General features: G+C 43.2%; 1 protein-coding gene across 5 annotated transcripts in view; it reads left to right on the forward strand.

Moving 5' to 3' along the window:
* The window catches only part of SVIL (supervillin), a 316,448-nt gene that overhangs the window by 169,648 nt on the left and 119,476 nt on the right, over positions 1-27,324 (forward strand). For all 5 annotated transcript variants that reach the window (XM_056519430.1, XM_056519428.1, XM_056519431.1 and 2 more), the window contains exons 2-6: positions 784-847; positions 10,905-10,996; positions 17,778-17,835; positions 17,979-18,109; positions 21,609-22,251. In XM_056519430.1, coding sequence (XP_056375405.1) covers positions 17,828-17,835; positions 17,979-18,109; positions 21,609-22,251 — 782 coding nt within the window. In that variant the 5' untranslated portion in view covers positions 784-847; positions 10,905-10,996; positions 17,778-17,827. The remainder of the gene's footprint in view (positions 1-783; positions 848-10,904; positions 10,997-17,777; positions 17,836-17,978; positions 18,110-21,608; positions 22,252-27,324) is intronic.

The raw sequence follows: 27,324 nt of genomic DNA on the forward strand, positions 1-27,324 counted from the left end.
CTGGACACTGAAAGCGGATAGAAATGGCCAGGGAAGTTCTCAGTGCATAGAGGTTAGGGAATCTAAGGGGAGAAGCCCTCTTCCTGGACTCTTACCATGGCAGTGGCTGGGGCATTAAATAACATTTTATCTCCCCTCCCTTTCCTGACCTCTGTATAGTGCTGTCAGCAATTTTGCTGGTTTAAAACTATGCTGCAAACTTTGATCCAGTCTTTGATGCAACCTTTTTATCAAGATAGCAGTTGACATAATTTCAAAACTTTAGCTTCTTATGCTATACCCTTGGTTTTTAATAAAGAAATATGCACCAAAAAGTGCATATACGAACCTGACCTGGAAATGACCTGACGGGAAAATGTTAAACGTGAGACGCTAGTGAGAATTGCGGGGATCTGTACTTTTCTTGCACTATGCTCAGCAGTATTTCATGTGTTTAGCATGTTGATAATTAGAGATGAGCGAACTTACAGTAAATTCGATTCGTCACGAACTTCTCGGCTCGGCAGTTGATGACTTTTCCTGCATAAATTGGTTCAGCTTTCAGGTGCTCCGGTGGGCTGGAAAAGGTGGATACATTCCTAGGAAAGAGTCTCCTAGGACTGTATCCACCTTTTCCAGCTCACCGGAGCACCTGAAAGCTGAACTAATTTATGCAGGAAAAGTCATCAACTGCCGAGCCGAGAAGTTCGTGACAAATCAAATTTACTGTAAATTCGCTAATCTCTATTGATGTTTATTATGATCTTTGATTTACCCTTACCTGATCTTTTTCTTTTTTTCAAGGTTTTAACAGAGAAGGCCCAGTCAGGCATAGAAACTCAAGACTTCAATTAAGAAAAACCTCAAGGTACAGTAAAAACTTGTATAATTGTGTCAATACCGGTATAATGCCACTGAGAGATGTATGAATATATTCTAAAACAGAAAGAGGCAGAGCTTCCCATGAGATGGTATTGCTGGATTCTAGGTGTCTTCGTGTAGGAACAAAAATGGCAAAACTGCCCACCTTTTTGTAGTTGTGTATGAGCTACTGTGTCCATAGATATCCAAGGGAGTGGTGCCGCTTTCCTTGCGTCGGTGTGGGGAGATTCCAAACCGATGGTTATAATGGAAGAGATACAGGGGGAAAAAAAAAAACGGAATGATAGCGCAATCCACTCAGATGTCAGTTTCAAATAATGTTCTTCTTTATTAAAGCCAAAGCACAACGCGTTTCGAGGCTTGTACATGCTTCATCCTCATGGAAGCCTGTTTTTACCTGAGGAAGAGGCATGTACAAGCCTCGAAACAAGTTGTGATGTGGCTTTAATAAGGAAGAACATTATTTGAAACTGACATCTGAGTGGATTGCACTATCATTCCGTTTTTTTTCCCTGCATTTCTTCCACTGAGAGATTTAAGGTAGAGAGAGGGATCTAGATTAATTTCATAGGGGTTCAGGCTATAAGAGTCTCTCACATGGCAGAATTTCCGCCTCAAATTAAAGCCCATAGACTTCTATGGGATTCCGCACTCCCATTCACACTTCTTAATTTCCACTTTTGGAATTCAGCAAGTGGAAATTCAGAAGTGTGAGTGTGGAATCCCATAGAAGTGTATGGGCTTTAATTTGAGGCAGAAATTCTACCATGTGAATAGACCCTAACATTGCCAGAAATCACAGCAGCCTCTTCTGACTGGAGGCCAAAAAATAGACGCAACACCATGAAGGATCGATGAATACATGAATGCAGCATTTTTAGGGGGGGTGATCCAGGATTTTTTCCAAAAAGTGCACCTGACTGGGTTGTGTGTTTTTATAATGCAGCTCCGTTCCATTAAAGTGAATGGAGGAAAGTTTTAATACCACAGCTTTGTTTTTCTATTCCTGAAAATCCCCTTTTAATATGGTAGTGATGGGGGGCAGTGTCGGTCCTTTAAACATGAGCGAGGGAGACCGTAAAAGTGCAGGGTTTGCGTTTCTGCACCCACTTTTCCCTTTTACTGTGATGTTAGTATTTTTGCGTATTTTTAGCTGAGCGGAAGTGTTTGTTCTTTTTTTTGTGCATATACATTGTAAAGCAGCACTAGTGTGTGTGTTTTTTTTTGTTTGTTTGTTTTTTCGTTTTAACCTACACAGTAGTAAATTGGATTAGTAAGACTATGTTCATACAGCAGAATATTTGTGGAATGTCGGCCAGGAAAACAAAAGTAGAGATGAGCAAACTTACAGTAAATTCGATTTGTCACGAACTTCTCGGCTCGGCAGTTGATGACTTTTCCTGCATAAATTAGTTCAGCTTTCAGGTGCTCCCGTGGGCTGGAAAAGGGGGATACAGTCCTAGGAGACTCTTTCCTAGGAATGTATCCACCTTTTCCAGCTCACCGGAGCACCTGAAAGCTGAACTAATGTACGCAGGATAAGTCATCAACTGCCAAGCCGAGAAGTTTGTGACGAATCGAATTTACTGTAAGTTTGCTCATCTCTAAACACAAGCAGACATTACCCAAATAGTGTGACCGTTTGGATATGTACCCTCTCCATAGACGCTAATACATTTCCAAACTGATACGACCGAAAGAAATGACATGTTAATTCTTTTGCTTGGGGCTGGAATTGGGATTTCCACAGCAGGTGTTTTCCTCTGCAGAAATTCCACCGTGTGCACAGTGCAGCAGAATCCAATTGATCCAAGGGATTCCGCTCGGAAATTGGCTTATGTGAACTTGGCCTTACGTTTCTTTTCTGGACATATGAAGTTGATATCACGTTGTATCTTGGCTCACACAGAGTACCATGGAGTGAATAGAGATTATCGGTACGTTCACGTGGATCTCCTGTGAGTTTTCCATTCACAGGAAGTGGAAAATCCACAGCAAAAAAATCCACAGCAGACCCCATTGCAGTCTACAAATTCTGCTGCGGAAAATGCGTTGCAACTAAATCCGCAGCAAAAAAACTCTCAGAAGATCTATCTGCCTGTGTAACATATTCCATAAACTGTATTTTTCGGGTCTTCTTTGTATGGGTTAATTCAGGAAACAGTGCCACTTTTGCTCATAGGCTGTGTCAGGTATTGCTAATGATGTAGCAGATGGTGTTAATCTGAATTATTAAAGGGTAAAATGATAAAATGACAATAAAAAAAAAAAAGTTTAAACTGCATAAAAAGGCTAATTTTAGTTTTTGTTCCTTTTCCGTTTGCACTTTTTGAGCTCACGCCCTTCATGTGATGAGTCAGCGGAGTGTGTGTGGTCACGGCATCCCCGGATCACAGCACAAGCCAAATCTGTTTCCTTCTCTGAGCACAAGGGCATTGGATTGGGGTTTTATCCTCTTCCAACGCACATTCTTCCACCCCTTGTCGGCCCAGAATCGTTTATCTGTGCAGGATTCTGAGTGCGGCGCCCTATGCCAGCCTGGAGATCTCCTTCTCATTACACAAAAGGGGGATCCTGGAGTGTTTCCCTTTTTTCAATTCCTTAAAGCCTGAGGCCTCGTCTCTTCCAATAATCCCGGCATTGTATGAGTGTTTCCAGGAATGTTCCGCATTCACCAGGCGCTCTCCTCTCCGGCCTCATACATGGTAATCAGCCATGGTTTATTAGAGCTATGGATTCATGCAGGGCTTTTCCAGGCTTTTTTGTTGGTCCCACATTACATCTTATATATGGTTTGATGACTTTTTTTTTTTTTGGGATGGGATGTGACTGGAGATTATATATTTGTAAAGCTTTCAGCTGCTTCACTAACAAGCACGGTCAGCGGGGATGTCAGATTTCCACAGGATACATGACCGCTTAGAAGTTCTATAACATCCATGACCCCATCTAACTCCCTGGTGGGTTTCAATATCGTGAAGCTAATCTTGTGTCAGACACCTTTCAGAATTAATCTCCCTGTTAAAGGGGTTCTCCACTGGAAAACATTTTCTTTTTAAACCAACTGGTGCCAGAAAGTTAAACAGATTTGTAAATTACTTCTATTAAAAAATCTTAATCCTTCCAGTACTTATCAGCTGCTGAATACAACAGAGGAAGTTCTTTTCTTTTTGAATTTCCTTACTGTCTGACCACAGTGCTCTCTGGACAGTTCCTAAAATGGACAGATATGTCAGCAGAGAAGGAGCAAATTCCCATAGCAAACCTCTCTTGCTCTGGACAGTTCCTGACATGGACAGAGGTGTCAGCAGAGAGCACTGTGGTCAGGTGGAAATTAAATTCAAAAAGAAAAGAACTTCCTGTGGAGCATACAGCAGCTGATAAGTACTAGAATGAATAAGATTTTTCAATAGAAGTAAATCTGTTTAAGTTTCTGGCACCAGTTGATTTAAAAGAAAATGTTTTCCAGTGGAGTACCCCTTTAAAGGAGGAAAAATTACACAGATTTTTTTTTGTATATTCTGATGTTTTTGTAGGGGTATTCCACTTGAAGAAAATAGTTTTTTTTTTAAACCAACTGGTGACAGAAAGTTTAAACAGATTTGTAAATTACTTCTATTTAAAAATCTTAACCCTTCCAGTACTTTTCAGCTGCGATATGCTCCACAGGAAGTTCTTTTCTTTTTGAATTTCCTTTCTGTCTGACCACAGTGCTCTCTGCTGACACCTCTGTCCATTTTAGGAACTGTCCAGAGTAGGAGCAAATCCCCATAGCAAACCTCTCCTGCTTTGGACAGTTCCTAAAGTGGACAGAGGTGTCAGCAGAGAGCACTGCGGTCAGACAGAAAGGAAATTCAAAAAGAAAAGAACTTCCTGTGGATCATGCAGAAGCGGATAAGTACTGGAAGGATTGAGATTTTTTTAATAGAAGTAATTTACAAATCTGTTTAAAAACTTTCTGGCACCAGTTGATTAAATTAAAAAAAAATGTTTACCAGTGGAGTACCCCTTTAGGCTGGGATGGATATAAGCAAGGCAATGCTGTTGTTTTTGTTTTTGAACTTGTTTTATTGCCATTAACGCAGGTACATAGAACATTGTAATCTATATAATTGATAACCATAAAGTTACTAAAAAAAAGTATCCAGGTACCAGCGTGTATAACTATACTGTAAAAACAGTACAAACCAAATAAACAATTATAAACCATTAGGTGCCTCTGTGTCTTTTATATAAAATTGTGGCCATGGTATGCCTGTGTTAAATCAGCCATAGTCTAGGGCTTCAATGCAACACAGAACTGTCCACAAATTATGAAGGGTGAGTTTTTCCTTATGGCAGTGTTTCCCAACCAGGGTGCCTCCAGCTGTTGCAAGACTACAACTCCCAGCATGCCCGGACAGCCTTCGGCTGTCCGGGCATGCTGGGAGTTGTAGTTTTGCAACAGCTGGAGGCACCCTGGTTGGGAAACACTGCTTTATGGGAAATAAGTTGGTTGCAAGGCTTCTAAAAAGCTTGGTGAGAACCCGAATAGGAGCCGTAGAGGTATCCATCACATATGGCACTCACTGCTTGTGTCTTGATTAACCCTTTACAGCCGAATCCAACTTTCCACACGCTCACCCTTAAATTCACCTAGGATTAGGCCTTGCTAGTCCAATCTGCGGCAAAGTGTTAGGCTGGGTTCACACTGCAGAATTTCTGCAGAATTTCTGCCAGAGAGCGAGCCAGCGGCGCTAGGACCGAGCAGACTGCATTGCCGCCCCCATAGACTGCAATGCATTTCTGGTGGATCTTTTGGGAGATCTGCTCAGAAATGCATTGCTGTCTATGGGGACGGCAATGTAGTCTGCGCGGTCCTAGTGCCGCCGGTTCGATCTCCAGCAGAAATTCCACAGTGTGAACCTAGCCTTAGGCCCAACTAGTCCAGTCTGCGACTGGACACCTAGGTATTAACCCCTTAAGGACGCAGCCCTTTTTCACCTTAAGGACTGAGCCCTTTTTCGCAATTCTGACCACCGTCGCTTTACGAGATAATAACTCGAAAACTCTTTTACCGAATATTCTGATTCTGAGATAGTTTTTTTTCATGACACATTCTACTTTATTTTGGTGGTAAATTTTCGGCGTTACTTGCATCCTTTTTTGGTGCAAAATTTTCATGAAATATGGGGATTTTTCATTTTTCTAAATGGATATTCCCAATAAATGTTATTTTTATTCACAAATACAATATGACCACTTTATGTTGGCATCATAAAATGGACATATTTTTGCTTCTTGAAAAAATTAGAGGGCTTCAAAGTAGAGCAGCAATTTAAAAAAATGTCATGAAAATTGCTAAATCTGAAGGGACAGATGTAACAGCACTACAACTCCCAGCATGCCTGGGCATTCTAGGCATGCTGAGAGTTGTAGTTTGGCAACATCTGGAGGGCTACCGTTTGGGCACCACTGTAACAGTGGTCTCCAAACTGTGACCCTCCAGATGTTGCAAAACTACAACTCCCAGCACGCCCAGACAGCCTTTGGCTGTCTGAGCATTCTGGGAGTTGCAGTTTGGCCTTCCTAGTGGTTGCCAAAGTAAAGATCACTTTACGTTCACTTTCATCCCCTGCCAACCCCCCCCACCCTCGCATCCCTACCTGAGCCAGGATCCAGCAGTCTCCAGCGACAATCCGGGGTCCCCAGGCATCTTCTTTGCAGGTACCCAGCCTCCATCTTTTCCCCATGTTCCCCTCGACATCCAGGGCCATGGCAACCCATTGTCTTGCTCTGCCATTGGTCAGAATCAGTTCTGACCAATGGCAGCGGATAGGAGGAGATCGCAGCACTGCAACCTCACTCCTAGCCCTCAGGATGATCGGGGCTGTCACTGACAGCTCCGATCATCCCTATTTTCTGGGTGATCGGTTCACCAGAGACCCGATCAGCCCGGAATAGCAGAAAATCGCATGTCTGAATTGACATGCGATTTTCTGCGATCGCCGACATGGGGTGGGGGGGTCTCAGGCCCCCCTGGGCGATGTGCCGGGGTGCCTGCTGAATGATTTCAGCAGGCATCCCGGTCTGGTCCCCAACCGGCTAGCGGCGGGGACCGGAATTCCCACGGGCGTATGCATATGCCTCACGTCCTTAAGGACTCGGGATGCAGGGTGTATGCATGCGCCCGGCGTCCTGAAGAGGTTAAGCTAAAAACAAGCTAAGTATACCACAAAAACTAGCTGACATATGGCTCACTCCAGGAATCGAAATACAGAGCTTATTTCTTTCAAAAAACGCTCTCTGCCTGTCTCCAGGTTGGGTGTGGTATTACAACTTGGCTCAATTCACTTCAATAGAATGGAGCTGCAGAACCATACCCAAACTGGAGACAGATAGGGAGCGTTTTTTGAAAGCCATAAGCCCTGTTTTTTTTATTCCTGGATAACCCCTTTAAAGGGGTACTCCACTGGAAAATATTTTCTTTTAAATCAACTGGTGCCAGAAAGTTAAACAGATTTGTAAATTACTTCTATTGAAAAATCTTAATCCTTCTAGTACTTATCAGCTGCTATATGCTCCACAGGAAGTTCTTTTTCTTTTTTGAATTTCATTTCTGCCTGACCACAGGGCTCTTTGCTGACACCTCTGTCCATGTCAGGAACTGTCCAGAGCAAGAGAGGTTTGCTATGGGAATTTGCTCCTACTCCGCGGACACCTCGGTCCATTTTAGGAACTGTCCAGAGAGCACTGTGGTCAGACAGTAAGGAAATTCAAAAAGAAAATAACTTCCTCTGTAGTATACGGTAGCTGATAAGTACTGGAAGGATTAAGATTTTTTTAATAGAAGTAATTTACAAGTCTGTTTAACTTTCTGGCACCAGTTGATTTAAAAGAAAATGTTTTCCAGTGGAGAACCCCTTTAAAGGGTTAATACAGCTAGGCTATACGTTCTTCTTTTTCAGGCTGTGGGAAGGTTTCCAGCAGCAAGGAACACACTTTAAGGGTATGTTCACACTGAGGAATTGGTGAGGAATTTATTTTTTTGCACGGAATTGACACGGAACTCCGCGCGGAATGTAGGTGGGGAAACTTTTTTCTTTTTGCTGGACGCCAGCCACCAATTGTAATTTTTTTCCTTTAGAATTTTTTTTATTTTCGGAGGAAAATAAAAAAAATAACATTGTGTTTTATGGGGATTTACACGCGGATTCCGCATGAAGAAAGAACATATTAATTCTTCATCCGTAACCTAATTCCGCATCGGATGGGGAAATTCCTCAGTGTGAACTGAGGAGCGGAATTCAATTTAAATCAATGGTTGTATGGAGAGGAATAAGCGAGCGGAATTACTTGTGGAAATTCCTCTCCAATTCCTCAGTGTGAATGTAACCTAATAGAAGAAAATGCAGAGCTTAGAAGGGTTACAAAAATGATGTAGTAAAGACAACATATAAAAAAGGCACAAAATAAAGAATAACAGATAGAGATGAGCGAACTTACAGTAAATTCGATTCGTCACGAACTTCTCGGCTCGGCAGTTGATGACTTTTCCTGCATAAATGAGTTCAGCTTTCCGGTGCTCCCGTGGGCTGGAAAAGGTGGATACAGTCCTAGGAGACTCTTTCCTAGGAATGTATCCACCTTTTCCAGCCCACCAGAGCACCTGAAGGCTGAACTAATTTACGCAGGATAAGTCATCAACTGCCGAGCCGAGAAGTTTGTGACGAATCGAATTTACTGTAAGTTCGCTCATCTCTAATAACGGAGCTCTAACTGATTAGATCAATAAGAGATCCCGATGGGAAGAACAGCTGAAGTGGACACAACTACATTGTGGTTTGTATCATCTGGTTTCTGACCCGTTATGTGTTGCAATAAGATTCTTAAAGGGTCTCAGCAGACTTGTCGTCCCCTCCGCCTCCTCAGGTCATGGGACGGCTAATGATATACGAGAGGACACTGCTGTTGTAGGATGTGATTTTAGCTTATCCAACGTGTATAGAACAATGACCACCGAACAACCTTGCAGGCACTTCTTCATTTCCAGTATCATAATCTGAGAAAAGCAAGTGTATCCCAAGCCTCTATAGTCAGTGTTTTCTATCAGTCTATTAAAGGGGTATTCCAGGGGGAAAAAAACTTTTTTTTTATATCAACTGGCTCCAGAAAGTTAAACAGATTTGTAAATGATTTCTATTTAATAATCTTAATCCTTCCAGTAGTTATCAGCTTCCGAAGTTGAGTTGTTCTTTTCTTTCTGATAACAGTGCTCTCTGCTGACACCTTTGTCTATCTCAGGAACTGTCCAAAGCATTAGAGGTTTGCTATGGGGATTTGCTCCTACTCTGGACAGTTCCCGAGACAAGCACAGATGTCAGCAGAGAGCACTGTTGTCAGACAGAAAGGAACAACTCAACTTCAGCAGCTGATAATGACTGGAAGGATTAAGATTTTTTAATAGAAGTAATTTACAAATCTGTTTAACTTTCTGGAGCCAGTTGATGTATATAAAAATACGTTTTTTCCTGGAATACCCCCTTAATATACAGGAAAGTGCTGCTTTTTATTTATTTATTTTTTACCTATAGTTACAGCAGGATCATCTTCTCAAAAAAAGAAAAAAAATCTTTGTATGAAAAAGACCTAGCTGTAACCAGGACCCGCATGTTCCTCTTCTCTCTTGACCAATAAAAGATGGGATATCTAATAATCAGATAATGACCGGTGTTCCGTATTATTATTTTATTATTATTTATTATTATTATTATTATTATATATTTTTTTTATACAGCAGCCTTGGTTTCAGTGCACTGCACATATGATGGCAGATAAAATACAAGTATAGTGAACATGACACAGTAAATGGCACTGAGAGAAGGCGATAGGGCCCTGTCCACAAGGGCTTACATACATACACAATGTGAAATATCCACTTTTGAGCAAATATCCTGTAATTTCCCATGATGGAGAGCCCCGTTCTATCCATGCCTTGTGTGACTGGTCTAGCTGCCTCCTGACTGGGCGTTGAAGCCATTGCTCACCAGTGAGAGGCGGCACTGGGTAATGCAGAAAGGGCCTGGTCTCTAAACCTGTGAGTTTGCCCGCTTGGCATTACCCTTAGCAGCAAAGTTATCTAAAACACATTAGTCTCAGGTCAGCAACTTGCATGACTGTAGCCTAGGGTATGATCCTCTCTCCGTCCTCTATACAGTGGCTGTAACTGCTGACTGATTTCCCTTAAAGCGGTACTCCGGAGGAAAAAAAACTGTTTACAAATCAACTGGTGGCAGAAAGTTATACAGATTTGTACAGGACTTCTATTTAAAAATCTTAATCCTTCCAGTACTTATCAGCTGCTGTATACTACAGAGGAAGCTGTGTAGTTCCTTCCAGTCTGACCACACTGCTCTCTGCTGACACCTCTGTCCAGGTCAGGAACTGTCCGGAGCAGGAGAGGTTCGCTATGGGAATTTGCCCTGCTGTAGACATCTGCTGACATGGACTATTTATTTTTATTTATTTATTTAATTATTTATCTTTTATTTTTTATTTTATTTTTTTTTACTTTATTTTTTACTTTTTTTTCTTGTGGAGTGCTCAAAACTTCCCATAAATGACACTACCTGGTAATTTCCATTTTAGAAGTTTTGTCCTACCCTAGAAAAAAATTGGGTTATGACTTTTATATGAAGCAGTGTTTCCCCAACTATTGTGCCTCCAGCTGTTCCAAAACTACAACTCCCAGCATACCCTAACAGCCAACAGCTGTCCGGGCATGCTGGGAGTTGTAGTGTTACAACAGCTGGTTGGGATACACGGATATACAGTAATGTTAGGTTTCATCCAGCTTTCCTAAAGTTCCGAGAATCAAGGCTAGCTTGTATGTAAGCATTGGAGTGCACCAGTTCATGCTTATGTAAAATTAGGTATTTAATACTCTGGCACACAACTTTGCCAGTTAGTATAATGTTGGCAAATATATTATTGTTAATATTATTACTATTATTATATTATTTTTATTGAATAGTTTTTTGTTTTGTTTTATTTCTCTAAATCAGCTTCCAAAAAAACTTTGGCTGTGGATTTCAAGGAGATTTGGGAAACGGCTCAAAGGATATTGATGCACACATACTCTCCGTTCTTCCTAAAGGTAGGAACTTGTCATATATATATATATATATATTAGTATTTTATTTTCAGATTAGAGCCCCCCTCTATGGGTGTACATTTGGTGATCTCGATCATCTTATGACTCGGTTATTAGAAGTGTTGCAGTTGTTGCCGAACGTGGAGGCAGCAGATTAATATTTCAGCTCTGACACACATCATGGAAAGTCTGAGATATGGAAACCTGGAAGCCATTCCTCTAACACCAGTTCTGGACGCTGTAAAGAGCCCACGTTACGGTTCCCAGTTGATCATCTGGCACCTGGGGCCGGGGTTAATGCATTAAGCATTTCATTGAGTTTTCTATTAAAGTTATAGTTGGTCTCTATGGTTATAAATTGTTCATTGGGGAAAGTTTTTGGAAAGGTGCAGCAGTCATTTAGTTGGGCTGTTGCCTTGTTTTATACTTGCAGTGTGCATTTGCTAGAACTGCAGTGTTTTCAAACCAGGGTTCCTCCAGCTGTTGCCAAACTACAACTCCCAGCATGCCCAGATAGCATTAGACATGCTGGGAGTTTTAGTTTTGCAACAGTTGGAGGCACCCTGGTTGAGAAACCCTGTATTAGGGTATGTTCACACATGCAGATTATTATTATTTTATTTTTTTAAACTTTCATATGGATTTCAATAGGGAGGTCCAAATCCGCATGTTTCACCATATACACTAATTAGAATTGCTGTGGAAAACATCTGCATCAGTTCTGACCAAATTCCACAAGACTAATCCGAACCAATCTCCCACATTTGCTTCAAATTTCTATACTTATCTCTTAAAAAATAATTCTGGCATCTGGATCATCAATGTTATCTCTCTATCTCCTTCTCTCTATATCTCTCTATCTCTTTCTCTCTATATCTCTCTCTCTCTCTCTCTATCTATCTATATAAATATATATATATATATATATAATATCTCCTCTCTATCTATATATATATATATATATATATATATATATATATATATATATATATATATATATATATATATATTTTTATCATTCAAAGAAAAGTTTTATGATAAAACAAGAAAATACAGAGCATGGGTATAGTAAATGCAGTGCAATGGAACAGTGTATAATGGTATACGGCAGGGTAGTCACTGTGGTGGCAGGAGAGCAGTAAATACTGACCAATGCAAGAGATAGAATAGTACTAGTACAACACCATAAGCAAATATCAAGTTCGGTAAAAGATGTACATCCCACGGGACAAGAGCCTGCAAAATAACAGCACTGGAAAGGAAGGCGACAAAAGTATGGAGGGAATAAGAGAGGGCTGGAAGTGGGGGTAAGGGAGAAGAAAGGATGGTGAGAAAAGGAGTGGGAGGAGGGATAAAACAAGGAGGAGAAAGGGGAGAGAACAGAACATAATAAACCAAAATCGCAAACCTGTGCTCCACCAGTCATCTCATCCATAGAAAGAATCGCTGTCCATCGCACAAGCATTGTGGTCGGAGAGAAGGAAGAAGGCCTAGTCTGTACGGTAGAGCGGAGTTTCAAGGAAGGCTAGCCAAGGTTGTCAGATCGCAATAAATTTATCATTGGTGCCACAGGAGTCCGCCATCAGCTCCTCCATGCGACAAAGAAAGCGAACCTCCTTACACCAGTCAGTGATGGTCAGAGGATGGGTATCCTTCCAAAGCCTAGGTATTACAGTTCTTGCTGCCATCAGGAGAAAGTGGGCCAAAGCTCTAGAGGGGAATTTCCTGGACATTTGTAGAATTAATAATAGGAGCACTTTCAGGTCGTTTGGGTAGGATACACCGGTGATAGTTAGTTATAATACGCGACAGCACAGCTGTCCAGAAAGAAGGAAGGGACTGGCACGACCACCAAATGCGGGACATAGTACCCCGAGCCCCCTGCATCACCAGCACTGGTCAGACACAGTCGGGTATATCCTGTGCAACACTGCAGGCACCCTGTAATACCTAGAGATTATTTTATAGTTAGTTTCTTGCTCCCTGCAGGAGATAGTTTATGGCACATTAGGAAGGCCGCGGACCAATCCTCCAGAGCAAAAGTGGTGCTCAGTTCCTCCTCCCAGGCCACCACAAACGCAGGAGGATGCTAAGCAGCCTCCTCTAAGAGAAGGCTATAGATCTGGGAAACCACCTTAACAGCTGGGGAGGAGGAAGCACACATCTCTTCAACTGGAAGAAGAGGCCTAGCAGGTACCAGACTGTGGCCTGTGGTCTCCACAAAGTGACAGAGTTGAAGATACTGCATGTACCTGGCCGGCGTGTTGAGGTGCTCCGGCACCATGCCCTCATAGGGGCAGAGTTCTGTACCATCTAGGAAGCCCCTAAGAGGGAGGATCGGAAATACCCAGAAAGGATGAACAGTTAACTCCCAGTGGATATGGAGGGTTGCCTAGGATAGGAGTCAGCGGGCCATCAGGTGCTAGGATCTGAGTGTTGGACAAATAACGTTTGAAGGTCGTGAGCAGTTCCCTGGACACCCAAGGCAGGGCATCGTGTGTGTTGGAAATCCTGGGGGCGACAAAGGGAAGGATAGGATCTCAAATCTAGTGCCGGAGGTTTCCACCTCCATCCATCGCTTGGAGGTGCGGCCATGGAAAAAGTCCCAAGAATGTGGTCAAAATGGCTGTGATATAGTAGGCACTGCTAGCCCACCCGCCTGCTTCCGTCTGGTCAGGACACTCTTGGAAATACTCGACGGCCGCCCCGCCCAAACAAAAGATCTGACCAACTTATCAAGGCTACGAAAGGAGGAGTGAGTGATTGCTACAGGGGCGGCTTGGAAGAGGTACAGCAGCCGGGGGAGAACATTCATTTTAAGAATGTTGGCTCTACCCAGCCATGAGAACGTACGAGCAGACGACTTGGTCAGATCTCTTGGACATTCAGAGTAGTCAGCTTCACGACGGTCATAATCTCGGTAGGACAAAGACCAAGTCAGGAGCAGGAGCGAAGGACAGGCGAGCAGAGGAGTGAATGGTGAGCAGCAAGTTATGTGAAAAAACAGATACAACAAAAAAGTATGAAGAAATATCAAATATAAAAACAGTATAAAGCAAAGAAACAAGCAAGGGCTCTTGCAAAATACTGCTAACTTCAGAAATATGTCATCTTCCAAACAGGTGTACCCTAAGTGGGGGTAAATGGGAGGAGACAGGGCACAACGGGAGGGTAAACTACTACGGTATAGGGAAGTTTAAAATCAAGGCTAGACGCATGAGTCTGCCCACGGCCATGACTAAATAATAGTAGAGGCCCCAAGTGAAGCCCGGCAATACAACAGGTAGGGGGAATGGAGTAATTGAAAACTAAGGGAGACTATAAGGCACGGGGTCTCTTGAAAGGCAAAGATGTCAGTCAGGGGAGATGGGAGGGGGGGGGGGCATAGGGCAACAACAATCAACAACCAGGGGCTGTCCAAGGATGAGTCTCAACAGCAGGGACACTGAGTGACAGCGCAATATCCATTGGCATCTCGGTTTGTCAGTCAGTGTGGGGACACGGCACTGCCACTAGCTCGTTGCGGTCATCATCTCAAGCCACTCTGGGTAGACCAACAGGGTCAGGAAAGTCTGTCCCTCATCCAGCACATCAAGACTCCACTGGAGGTCCCGCCAAGCAGGGGTGCACTTACGTTAAGGCATCGGTCCACCCGTGTCATTGCGTCTGGCTAATGGCTGTTGCGAGGCTCTAGATGTAGGCGGGGGAAGCATAGGGATCTTTCAGGAAGGCTAGCCAGTCCGGGGGAGACAAAGGAGAAAGGTGGAGGGCGGAGAGGAAGAGTGGTAGGTCACCAGGCACATGAAGGGAGACCACAGAATCCCCAGCCGTAACATGTAGGGCAAAGGGAAAACCCCACCTATAAGGCACATTGCGATCCTGTTGCATACATAGGAGGGGTCTCAACAGTGCTCGCTGGCAAAGAGTGTGCCTCGACAAATCCAGGTACAATTGAAAGGTAGTCACGTCAATGTCCCCCTGCTGCCTCACCTTCTGCATGATCTGTTCTTTTAAGGCATAGCAGTGAATACGGCAAATTACGTCGGACAAGCAGGATCAGAGCTGTGTGCCCGTAATGCTCGGTGGACTCTGTCAATCTCGATGTGTGTGTTTGGTGGACGACCTAGGAGCATATTGAAGATCCCAGTGACAGTAGACAGTAGGTCAGAGGTCCGGATAGCCTCTGGGAGTCCGCAAATAGGGACGTTATTTTGGCGGCTCCTGTTTTCAATGTCATCCAAATGATCCACCAACACTTGCTGCGTGGAGTCTTGAGTGCGCAGGGCAGCCTGCATGTCTCTCGTTGAGTCAAGGACAGTCACTAGAAAGTCCTCCAGAGCCCTCACCCTGCCCTAAAGTTCAGACACGTTCTGTTTGATTGGCTGTAGGTCCTGGCACCAGGCGTATTTCAAATCGGAGGCCAGAGCGGACATATTAGACTTTGTCCGTAGGAGGGCCAAGAGCACTTGCAATTCAGGGTGACCTTTCAGTAGAGCAACAGCCTGGGCAGGTGGCGGAAATGAGGAAGATAGCATATCACCCTCTCGGTCAGATGGGCCCCCTTGGCAGGAAGGTGACTGAGAAAGCGTAGGTCGCTGCCACAATGGTGCAGAACTGCAGGGTCTAGCCACTGGGGCTAGGTAGTTTACTAGGAACCAGGTGCAAGGGCGAGGAAGGCAGTCTTTTAACCCCTGTGGTGTCTTGGTGGCCTTCCCCCCTGCTGTGGGCAATCCATGCCCTCTTCCAAATCCCCCGGTGCATGTTCTCCCTCAGGAGTATAGGTGTAAGCTGGGGAGGGGTAGCCCATTGGACTCCTGAAGATGGAGGAAATACTTTGGGAGGGGGAGTGGGCCCCATCTGGGAGATCAGCTGGAGAGGGGGGCATTTCCTGGGTCTGGGGCTGCAGCAGTTCAATGTCCCCCATGTCACATCCCTACCATCCTCCTGGATGCAGTGTGGATGGATCCAGCTCTCCCTCTGGGGTAGCTGAGGAGGAGAGCGCAGGCTGCACTCCTCCTGCAGGATGTTCAGACACCTCTGCACCACCCAGCTCCTCGGCAACAGGCACAGGTAAAAGCGGGGAGCGCAATGGGAGCGGAGTGGGTCCGGTAGCTCCCTCTTCTATGCGGGCTGGCTGAGAGGTCACTCGCGCAGGTGGTGCTCGGCACAGCTGCAATGCGTCCCCCCTTCGGTGCAACGCAAGCGCTGGCCGCGCTCCTCCTTTTGTGACTGGCAGGGAAGGGGTGGGAGCTAAGCCGGCCGGTAGCTCCCGCGCCATCTTGGATTGACTCAGCATCGGGCCCGGAGCCTCAGGGAGCTCCTGCAGCGGGCTGAAGAAGTTTGATATGGGGATCACTGCAGACTGGGGCATCCCCTGAGATCGTCGGCTCCTCCCCGACCTTCTGGCTCCCATCTGAGCGGCGGAACCCTTGTAAACGGCCCTGTAGACGCAGGCTGTAAGCCTGCGACCTTCTCCTCACATAGCTAGCCATGCCCCCCCACCCTCAATGTTATATTAAAATAGTTCTGATAATTCTGCACATGGTTATTTAAAATATTTGTACTTTTTATTTTGTTTACATTTTTTTTTTTTTAGATAGAACAAAGGTGGTGATTTTAAACTTTTAGTATAGAGGGGGGTTAATATTATTTACACTTAATTATCCCCCCCCCCCGATGACTTGTATGAGCAATCATTAGATTGCTCCTACAGTTCAATGCAGTAAATCTGTACTTCTTTGATCTATGAAATTTGCACTCTATTGATAGAGCCTGTGGATCTCCATATGACCATTTATCCTTAACTGCCCCATATATACGTCATGAGGCTTTAAGGGGTTTAAATCAACAGCAGATTTGTATGTAATTCCTAGAAAAATCTGCAGCTTGCATGAATATTTTAATGAAGTCCATAGAGAAAATCTGCAATAAATCCACAAGCAATCTGCAACAGAAATTGACATGCTGCTGTGTTAAAAACCCCACAACACAGATATTTTGCAAAAAACCTTTGCAGACTGTGTATAACATTTGCTCAGATTCCTCCACATGACGGACACTGTGATTTTATCAAAGATTTTTCATGCTAAATTTTTCGTATGGAAATTTCAAGCCATTTGCATTGGCCCTTAGGATCTAGGACTGTGGAGCACAAGGTTAGCTGTATCTGTCAGGCTGTTTGCTTTGTTACCGAATCAACAAGGTTTGTTTTGGAACGAGCTGTCGGCTAAAGATTATTTGCTATGGTTTATATAGTGCTAAGAGATTGTGCAACACTCTACAGACTTTCACTGTTCTCATGAGCCCCTTCCTCCAAACTAGCGACAATAGGAAGCCTTTCAACCTAGTAGGACCCAGAGGAAATGCAACTCGTTTAAAGAGAACATACAAACACAATGAAAATGTTATCCTTGGTCATATTCAGGCTCAGGACCCCATTGCTGCAGCCACCATGCTTTCAGAGGGGGAGCGTGATGTGTCCCAGTGCATCCTTGCACCAAGTTTTCTAAGAACTTTGTAATAAAGTATTTTTGTCCCAGCATACTGGGTGTTGTGGCTGCAGTGGATATTAGCATTGAAGGCCAAGAAAAAAAAAAAGGCTAGGAAGAAAAAGTATGTACTTTTTGACGGCAGTGGTCAAATACAGTACTTCAGATCTTCAGTTTTATTGCTAAATGTAGTCAGGACTTATAAAAATTTCCGCCCTAGAGTCCCTTGATTTAGCCACCAAATGTTACTATTCAAGTCCAATTCAACTTTCAAATAATTTATTTCTTGTCTTTAGTTTCAGAGTTAAGAAAACTATTTGAGCCCAACCGGAGGGTTATCACAGAGATGAAGAGGTAAGAGCCGTGTGCCCACCAAGGCTTTCCAGTATGCCAAATAAAAATGTATAAGGGGTGGGTGGGGTTACCATGTTTCGTGAATGTGCATTCTTAAATTTATTATTTTTTTTTTTTTTTTTTTTTTTTTTTTTTTTTTTTAGAAAGGAAAGAATCGCCAGACGCTTGGAAGGCATTGAAAATGAAGCCCCGCCAATTATGTTACAGAACAGACTACTAGAAGAAGACACCCCAAGATACATGCGAGCTACTGATGCATATAGCCCTCTCGTAGGTAGGAGACATCTACACAGTTATCCTCCATCGTCAGATGGCAGATTGTAGATTTTCCTTTTACAGTATTTCATTATCTTTAAGGCCAGTTCAACATTTGTATAGGCCTCTCCTCCATCTTATGCCTAAATGAGGACATGGTTGTCACTGATTCTCAGCAGAAAAGAAAACTACTGTGAGCCAAGCTGGTCCTAAAAATTGTTGCACTCTATTTTTAACCTGACTGTTTGGAGGGCATATTTCTGGTTCTACCCACTTGCCTTGGCTACCAATTTGGAAAAAATAATGCATATTATGTAGGAAATATTATATTAATATAGAAAATTAATAAATGTATAAGATTAATATAGTAAAAATTTATATAGCGATATAATTATTCAACCAACAAAACAAACTTCTTAGCTCCTAGGTGATGGATGCCGCAGTTCAGTAGTCCTATATGCCCTCCCTATAAAACAGCCCTTGTCATATTAAATTATTTGTTTTTGTAGCCCCCTTGATTTCAAGGCGCTGTACATATAAGGGTTACAGAGTAAATTGAAGACTGATATAGAGGGAGAGAGGGCTCTGTCTGCAAGGGCGTACAATCTACAAGAGAGGGGAGGGAAACGGTAGGTAAGGGAGACTGGTCGTCTATGAGAATTTAGGCGAGTAGCTGTTTCAGATCAGAGATGTATGAAGGGGACAGGTTTTGGATGCCTTGTATGCCATGGTGAACAGTTTAACCTCAATTTGTTGGGCAATGAGTAGCCAATGAAGGTATTGGCACAGGAGAGAGACAGAGAAGCGAGGGAAGAGGGGGATTAGACAGGCAGTAGAGTTAAGGATGGATTGGAGGGAATTATTACAATTTTGCATGAGAGAGGCATTCTTCATGGTTTTACTATAAGGGTATATTCACATTACAGAATATAAACACGAGCAGAGATTCCGTAGTGTGCAGATATCCTAAGGGTTAAGTAGGACCTAATTGTGATTTTGCATATGGCATTGCTTAAAGACTACCAGTCATTTCTAATTTAGAAAAAGGAAAAAAAGTTTAACATCAGAATGTTTGCCTGTGCGGTTATCCAGTTGCCAAGACGCTTATTGATCTTTGGAATGGTTTCAGTTGGCTTTCCCGGTAGTGCAGTATACAGGCTAGTAGAAAGCCTCTCCCAGGAAGGCTCCTACATCCCTTCTCAGCGACCAGACCCCCCACTACGCAGACCCTCTGGCATGCCGTTATGTTTTTCTGAGGTTTGGGGACACTATTATGGCTGGATGTAGCTGAAAATCTGTTACAATTTTCACCCCCACCACATTGAAATTGTGTGTAAATCCCCATTAGAACAAGCACGTTGCTCATCTGAACATCCACAGCATGCTCAGATTTCTATGCAAATAATGCCCGCAGCATGTGGATGAGATCTGCAAAATCTACTCACGTGACAATGTAATCCCCAGGTAAATTCCTCAGCGTCTCGGTCATGTGTGATTTTGGCCTGATGCACTGAACTTCCTGGAGTTCGGAGAAATGGCGTCATCCTCTGGCCATCCATAAACTCTGAATAATTCCTTATCTCATTATGCAAAATAGATGGAAAGGAATGCACACCTACTTGAGTGTGAATATTCTTTACAGCTGTAATTCCCAACCTGCGGCTCTACAATTGTTGAAAAACTACAACTCCTAGCATGCCCGAACAGCCAAAGGCTGTTTGGGTATGCTGGGAGTTGTAGTCTTGCAACTGCTGGAGAGCCACTGGTTGGGGGCACTGCTTTACAGGAACAACATAGTTTGGTTTGTCCTTTTGGGGATGTGTATGTGTGTAATATATAATATATTATTACTACTACTAATAATAAAACACTTACATTGATGTGATAGGTGTTCAACTCCAAGTGCAGTTGTGCACCTACGTTGGAGTGGAGGACCTGCACCTGTGGATCACAATGTGGTTTCATAACTGTGGTTAATGTAAACAATGACATTAGCTAACCCTCAAAACTGATGTAAAATTGAGACATTAGCCAGTATATCCTTATATGAAGGACACACCTCAGCCCGCACACCACGCCAAGGTTTCTCAAATGGTGCGGGTCCTATCAACTAACCTACCTGGCCAGATAAATAAAGCCAGGAACCAAATTACGGCAGCCATAGGCCCGACTTGCAGATTGCTCCCCAGTTACCTCCAGTGTGAATCTAAACACACATATAGTGGGAGGGAGTAGACAAGCTACAAGCCCCACCCTGTTGGTTCATTTATAGCCGGCCTCACAGGTGAAACCCTAATGTTACCCAGCAAGATAAAAGAGTTCATAAGTATAAGCCTTAAGCAAAGACGTAACGGCTTATAATTGCATGAACATGGTTATAGCGGGAAAACTCAACCCCACGTGCAGTTGTGCATCTTTGCTGGGGCGGAGGTCCTGCACTTGTAAACTGTTGCTAATATTATTATTATTACTATTATTATCAATAATAATAACATTATATATATATATATATATATATATATATATATAATTAGTATATTATTTATTATTTGTCCTTTTTGGGACATGTGTATGTGTGTGTGATATATATAAAAAATATTTGTATTATTAATATATTATTAATTAAAAATATATATGTGTATGTATGTAACTACAGTGGGGCAAAAAAGAGGGTATTTAGTCAGCTACCAATTGTGCAAGTTCTCCCACTTAAAATAAGAGAGGCCTGTAAAACAGTTATAGGGGTCAGAAGATGCCAATTTTAAACATATTAATTTTGATGCATGTAGTTTATCATTTAAGTATTAAAATAAAATAAAACCTATATAAATTGGGTATCCTTGTAACCTTATGGACCTACAGAATAAAGATATGGTGTCATTTTTACCGAAAAGTGCACTGCGTAGAAACAGTTACAAATTGTGTTTCTTTTTTTATTTCACCTCACAAATATTTTTTTTTTGTTTCGCCGCAGGTTATATTATAAAATAAGGGATGTCATTACAAAGTACAATTGGTAATGCAAAAAACAAGACCTTATATCGGTCTCTAGGTGCAAAATTGAAAGCGTTATGATTTTAAGAAGGGAAGGAGGAAAAAACGAAAATTTGCTGAGTTCGTAAGGTGAAAATAGGGCCTAAGGGGTTAAGTGGGAGAACTTGCACAATTGGTGGCTGATTAAATGAATCGGACTGAAGTCATTACCATTCTTTTCATGTTACCATGGCTCTTAAGTCATCTCCAGGAAGGCTTGAAGATAATGTATTTAACTGGCGTGTCATGGACTTGGATGAATAATTGATATTAACATGTGCACAATAGTCATCCTACCATTGGTTATCCGATGAGTTTATTATGTAAGCAGTTAATATTTGATATAGGAGTTGACATTTGCTTACATTCAACATATGGTGGCTTAAACATATGGTGGTTTACTGATCCCTCTGCACAGGTTTGAACTTTTTTATTCTCCTTTTTTGCTAAATTACTCTTTTTTTTCTTTTTTTCCCCTCACCCAGGACACACAAATGATGACGCAACTTCAGAGTCTTCAGTAGAAACGCATTCAAAGTTAAGGTACCATCCGAAACCAGCAGATATTCAGCCCACAACTACTAACGTCCCAGGAAATGTGGATGTATCCGAACCGGAATCTAAGGCGGAAAGGATAGCCCGATACAAAGCAGAACGAAGGCGACAATTGGCCGAAAAATACGGCCTTCCTTTGGACTCTGAAGGAGATTCGGAATACCAGTCCAGGTATATGAGACCGAGGAGAGACAGCGACACCTCTGAGAAGAGGTCTGGAATTTTTGAGGAGGATGATGCCAAGGACAATGTTTCTGATTACTTGTATCGGCCGGAGACCAGGAAGGCTCGTCTCCATGACGTGGTGAAGCATCACGACGTGAACGAAAATGTCTCTACCCGCGATGCTCTGCAGAACCTGGAAAACAATAACCAGTTTCATGGACTCTCGCAGGTAGATGGTCCAACCCCTGTTTCTTCATATACACTGGGAAACATTTTAGGAGAAGCATCACTGTCGCCTAAGTTCCCTCGTCGGGCATCCCAGACCTCTCCAAAGCGTTCCTCATCTCCGGTTTCCTTCTCGTCTCCAATTTCTGTGGATCAGCAGCAGCAGACCGATAGCAGGCAAGGGTAAGCAAGAATCTAATGTTTATTGGTCTTCCAAAATAGGGTTTTTGGAAGACTGTATAGTACTGATGTATGTTGGAGATTTTAAAAACTCCATATCTGACCCCAACCTAGCAATGAAATCAATGGTCCCTTTTATAAAGGGTGTTCCATCAAGATTTGTTATCAGGATCTGGCCTCACACTAGACTGTTGTGTTCAAATAGCAGAATATTGGTGTCTTACATAACTTTGCTGGTTTTGTGCCTTGTTTAGAGAACAAGAAGTTATCCTCAAATACAAATCTCTGACCATGTGAAGACCCTTTACCAAAGACTCTATAGTTTGGGGAAGGTTGCCTCTAAGTTGTTACAGTCCTTATTTTAGGGACCAAGCCAAAGCTATTACTTGTTAGCAATCTACATTATTGTGTTTCTTCAGAGACTGTCTCTAAAATACAGATAATTGTTTAAGAATCTTACTTTCACAAGATATATATACATGCTGTAGTACTTAGTCGCTGTTGTGGACACTCTCAGTAGTATCACCTTCTGCAAGGGTATATACTTTAATTTGACATAAAATATCATGAAATTAAGTGTGGAAGACCCATCCAACTTACTGTTTTCCTGTTGTGCAATAGCAGTACTCAATGTGTTCTTCTCTGTAGGTACAGTCATGACCTGTTCCTACTCTAGTCATGTTTGCATTCGCAAGAGGCGAAAGTGATGTGATGTGAGAGGCCAATTTCCACAAACCTTGAGGGCCATTCTCGACCGGCAGCTGGGGGCGGGGCTAGGATGGGGGGGGGGGGGGGGAGGGGAGAAGATTCCTAGGACCACTCAGAAACGTGCCGTCTCCATAGACTGCAGTGCACTTCCAAGCAGATTCCGCCAAAAGAATGAACATGTTAATTCTTTCGGCGGACACCAGAATCAGAATTTTTGCAGCATAAGTTCCACCATGTGCGTGGTGCAGCAGAAGCCCATTGAAAACAATGCTGTAATAGAGTTGAGTGGAGTTTTTCTGCAGGAATCTTCTTGGAAATGTCATCATGTGAACATGGCCTTAGGTAGGAAGCAAGTTGGTGGGTGGAAAAAGAAAGAAGAAGCAGCTGGAGAGAGCAGGACCGGCTTGTGGTCAGAAGTTAAAGATCTGTAGAGGTATATAACTTATCCCCTATCCGCAGGATAGTTTTTGATCGCGGGGGCACCGACCTCTGGGACCCACACAATCTCCTTTACAGGGGCCCCACCGGGGCTCTCCCTGTGCAGGAGATGTGTCGACCTCAGAATGCCGACACGCTCCCTCCATGTATCTCTATGGGAGAGGCAGCGTGCATGTCTGTCGACCGCTTAGTGAAATTGACGACACAAGCGCTAGCCGCGCAGAGCTGTGTCCGTGCCGGGTCCCCGTATGGAAGATCACGGGTGTCCCAGCGCTCTGACCCCCCTACCCCCCCACGATCAAACACTTATCCCCTATCATGCAAATATATGTTTTATATACTGCTGCAGATCTCCTTTAACACACGGAGCCCCTGGTCCTTCTTTTTGTAGTCTTCCACATACCCCTCCATAATAGGGTGGCTTCTATTAATGCATTGCTTGGAGGCTTTAAAGGTCTGGGTAAAGAATCCCTTTATCCTGTGTGTCAGCGACCTCTCTTAAGCAGTTTTAAGGGGACGGGGTGGTAAGTGTTGACTTTACAAAGCGCCAGATAAGCGTCTTAGTGCCTTTTAGGAGTGGTCACGTAAAGAAACATTTTTAAATTGGGCCATAGAGGATTTTCCTCCTTCTTGGTTGGCGCATGTATGGTGCAGCCGCTATGGACTGTACATAGTGTTTATGTCAATGGGTTATTGATCAGTTTCCCTAAATTACTGACTAGTACTGCTTATATATATCTATAATAGTTTCTATTCATACAAATATACATATATATTCTATACATACAAATGTAGCCAGAAATTCCAATTGCATCTGCGATGGGATAACAAGCCATTCATTTTCTTGCAGCCCTATGTAAAAACACAGATAATGGATTACATTACCACAGCATAGGCTGAAAACCCAGACCAATCCAGACTTTGACTGGGCTAGTGTTTCCAACCAGGGGGCCTCCAGCTGTTGCAAAACTACAACTCTCAGTATGCCCGGACAGCCTTCGGCTGTCCGGGCATACTGAGAGTTGTAGTTTTGCAACAGCTGGAGGCCCCCTGGTTGGAAACACTGGACTGTAAAACTCTCTACATCCAAAGGAAAATATCAGAAACAAATTCAACCTTAAAGGGGTTCTCCCTTGTTTATACTGTTTTTTGTTATTATGTTTGTGTGTTATGTGTGTATAAGTATGTGTTTTTTTATGTGTGTTGTGATTATGTATATATGTATTTTCTTACCTTTTGTGAAGATCCGGAAGCTGGCCCCTTTTTCTTCCAGTGGCTTGCTGTGCACCTCGGCCTCCGCCATGTTGTGTTCGGTAAGTGGGATCTGCGAATCTTTTCTTCCGATTTCTTCCGTGGCTCAGCGACGAATCTGCGGCGCATGCGCAGGTAGTTTGTTTTTTTCACCAATAAAGTTTTTTTGGTCTAATTGACAAACTGTCTGCGCATGCGCGAGTACGCAAGTGCTATGCTAACAGCGTAGCGTACGTTAGGTCTACGCTAATAGCGTAGCTTCGCGCAAGCGCAGACAGTTTGTCAATTAGACAAAAAAAACTATTGGTAAAAAAAAAAAAATGCGCATGCGCCGGAAGAGGCCGCAGATTCGTCGCTGAGCCACGGAAGAAACAGGAAGAAAAGATTTGCCTCGGACGTCAGAAGATAGGAAGGACAGAAGCAAGAACACACCCCCCGACATCCCACTTACCCAACACAACATGGCGGAGGCCGAGGTGCACAGCAAGCCACTGGAAGAAAAAGGGGCCAGCTTCCGGATCTTCACAAAAGGTAAGAAAATACATATATACATAATCACAACACACATAAAAAACACACATACTTATACACACATAACACACAAACATAATAACAAAAAACTGTATAAACAAGGGAGAACCCCTTTAAGTTTCAGAGCATTTTCCTTTTTACTTCCTGCGGTTCAAGGATGATCTATCGAATGCTTTTTCTCTCTTGATGTTCTAGCAGTGATCGAACGCTATGCATGGTCATTTCCAGGAAAGCCGTCCTGATCTCAGACAACACTCGCTGTGCATGTAAATGAACGTATTAATAGCGGAGACTGCCCTTGGCGTAGGGACATTGATCAGCAGACTGTTACTGCCCTCTTGTAGTAAACGGAGACTATGTGATACAGGCATTGGGGGTCCTAAATTAAAGGGGTTATCCAGGAAAAAAAATATTATATATATACTGGCTCCAGAAAGATAAACAGATTTGTAAATTGGCAAAAGGAAAAGGAAAAATAGCCAGCACAACTACCTAATACACAGGTGCATGCTGCCGTGGCAAATACAGAGTATACAGAAAAAAGAAGATTGCAGCAGCACACTTGGTAAAAAAATAGAGGCTCTTAGCGCACTTTTTGATCAAAACGTGTGTCGTCGTCCCCCCCCCCCCCCCCCCCCCATCCACCACGCGGAGGTGGCCTCATTTTGGATGGGACCCTAACACAAATTCTGAGCCTAACACTCATAACCACTCACCTCTGTTGGGCATATAGCCTCTGACTGATTTGTAAATTACTTCTATGAAAAAATCTTAATCCTTTCAGTACTTATGAGCTGCTGAAGTTGAGTTGTTCTTTTCTGTCTAAGTGCTCTCTGATGATACTTGTCTCGGGAACTGTCCAGAGTAGAAGCAAATCCCCATAGCAAACCTCTTCTACTCTGTGCAGTTCCCGAGACAAGCAGAGATGTCAGCAGAGAGCACTGTTGCCAGACAGAAAAGAATAACTCAACTTCAGCAGCTGATAATTATTGGCAGGAACAACAACAAAAAAACGTGATCTCAAATGGCTGGAGGTGCTCAACCCCAAATTCGGTTGTGCATTTATACTGGGGGAGCAGATCCTACCCTTGTGGTCCGTTGCTAAGGGCGATCCACAGCATAAAAATGCATACAATGGAGGATGCCTGCAGCGGACTACAAGTGCCACAATAGAATCCTACACCAGATAGACGGTGTGGATGTAACAATTAGAACAATACAGGAATATAGGTGCACTACTGTGGTAGATGTATACAATGGCATTGGCTAATCCCTCAACACTGATGTTAAAATTGAGACATTCGCCAGTGTATCCTTATATGAAGGACACACCAGAGCCCGCACACCAACGCCAAGGTTTCTCAAATGGCGCGGGACCTAACGCTAACCTACCTGTGCGTGATAAGCAAAACAGGGGCCAGTGGGCAATTACGGAAGTATTAGGCCGACTCACAGCGTCCAATTTTTGGCAGGATTTATAATAGAAGTAATTTACAAATCTGTTTAACTTTCTGGAGCCAGTTGATATAAAAATTTTTTTTTTTCCTGGAATACCCCTTAAAGCTTTTCTTAATTTCTTTAGGCCATGTTCACACAGCAGAATTTCCCATTCTATGTTTTTAACACAGCCTCAGTGTAATAAAAGGAGCTTTTGTTGTATTTCCCTAAAGAGTGGGCAGCAGGGAGCGTCCGTACAGATAGAGCGGTGGTAGGACGCATTTCCTTCATTCCTTATTCTGGCAGTCACACCCTCACCAATCTGTATCCTGGCCATATGCCATCACCTTCTTTAATGGGGATACCCCTAAAGGGTAGGGTCACACATTGCATATTTCATTTTGCTCCAAATCCGCTGCGCAGCTGGAAATACCACTGGGGGAGATTTATCAAAACTTGCACCGTTGTAGCGGATCCCGTAACATTGTTTGACGCCTACAGCTCTTAAAAATGTGTAATATCCATAATTTACAGCTGGGAAAGGGGTTAAGGTCACACATTGCATATATGCAGCGTATTTCATTTTGCGCAAAATCCGCTGCACAGCTGGAAATACAACTGGGGGAGATTTATCAAAACCTGTCCAGAGGAAAAGTTGCTGAGTTGCCCATAGCAACCAATCAGATCGCTTCTTTCATTTTTGAAAAGGCC

The sequence above is a fragment of the Hyla sarda genome, chromosome 5 (genome assembly GCF_029499605.1).
Source record: "Hyla sarda isolate aHylSar1 chromosome 5, aHylSar1.hap1, whole genome shotgun sequence".
Lineage (NCBI taxonomy): Eukaryota > Metazoa > Chordata > Amphibia > Anura > Hylidae > Hyla > Hyla sarda.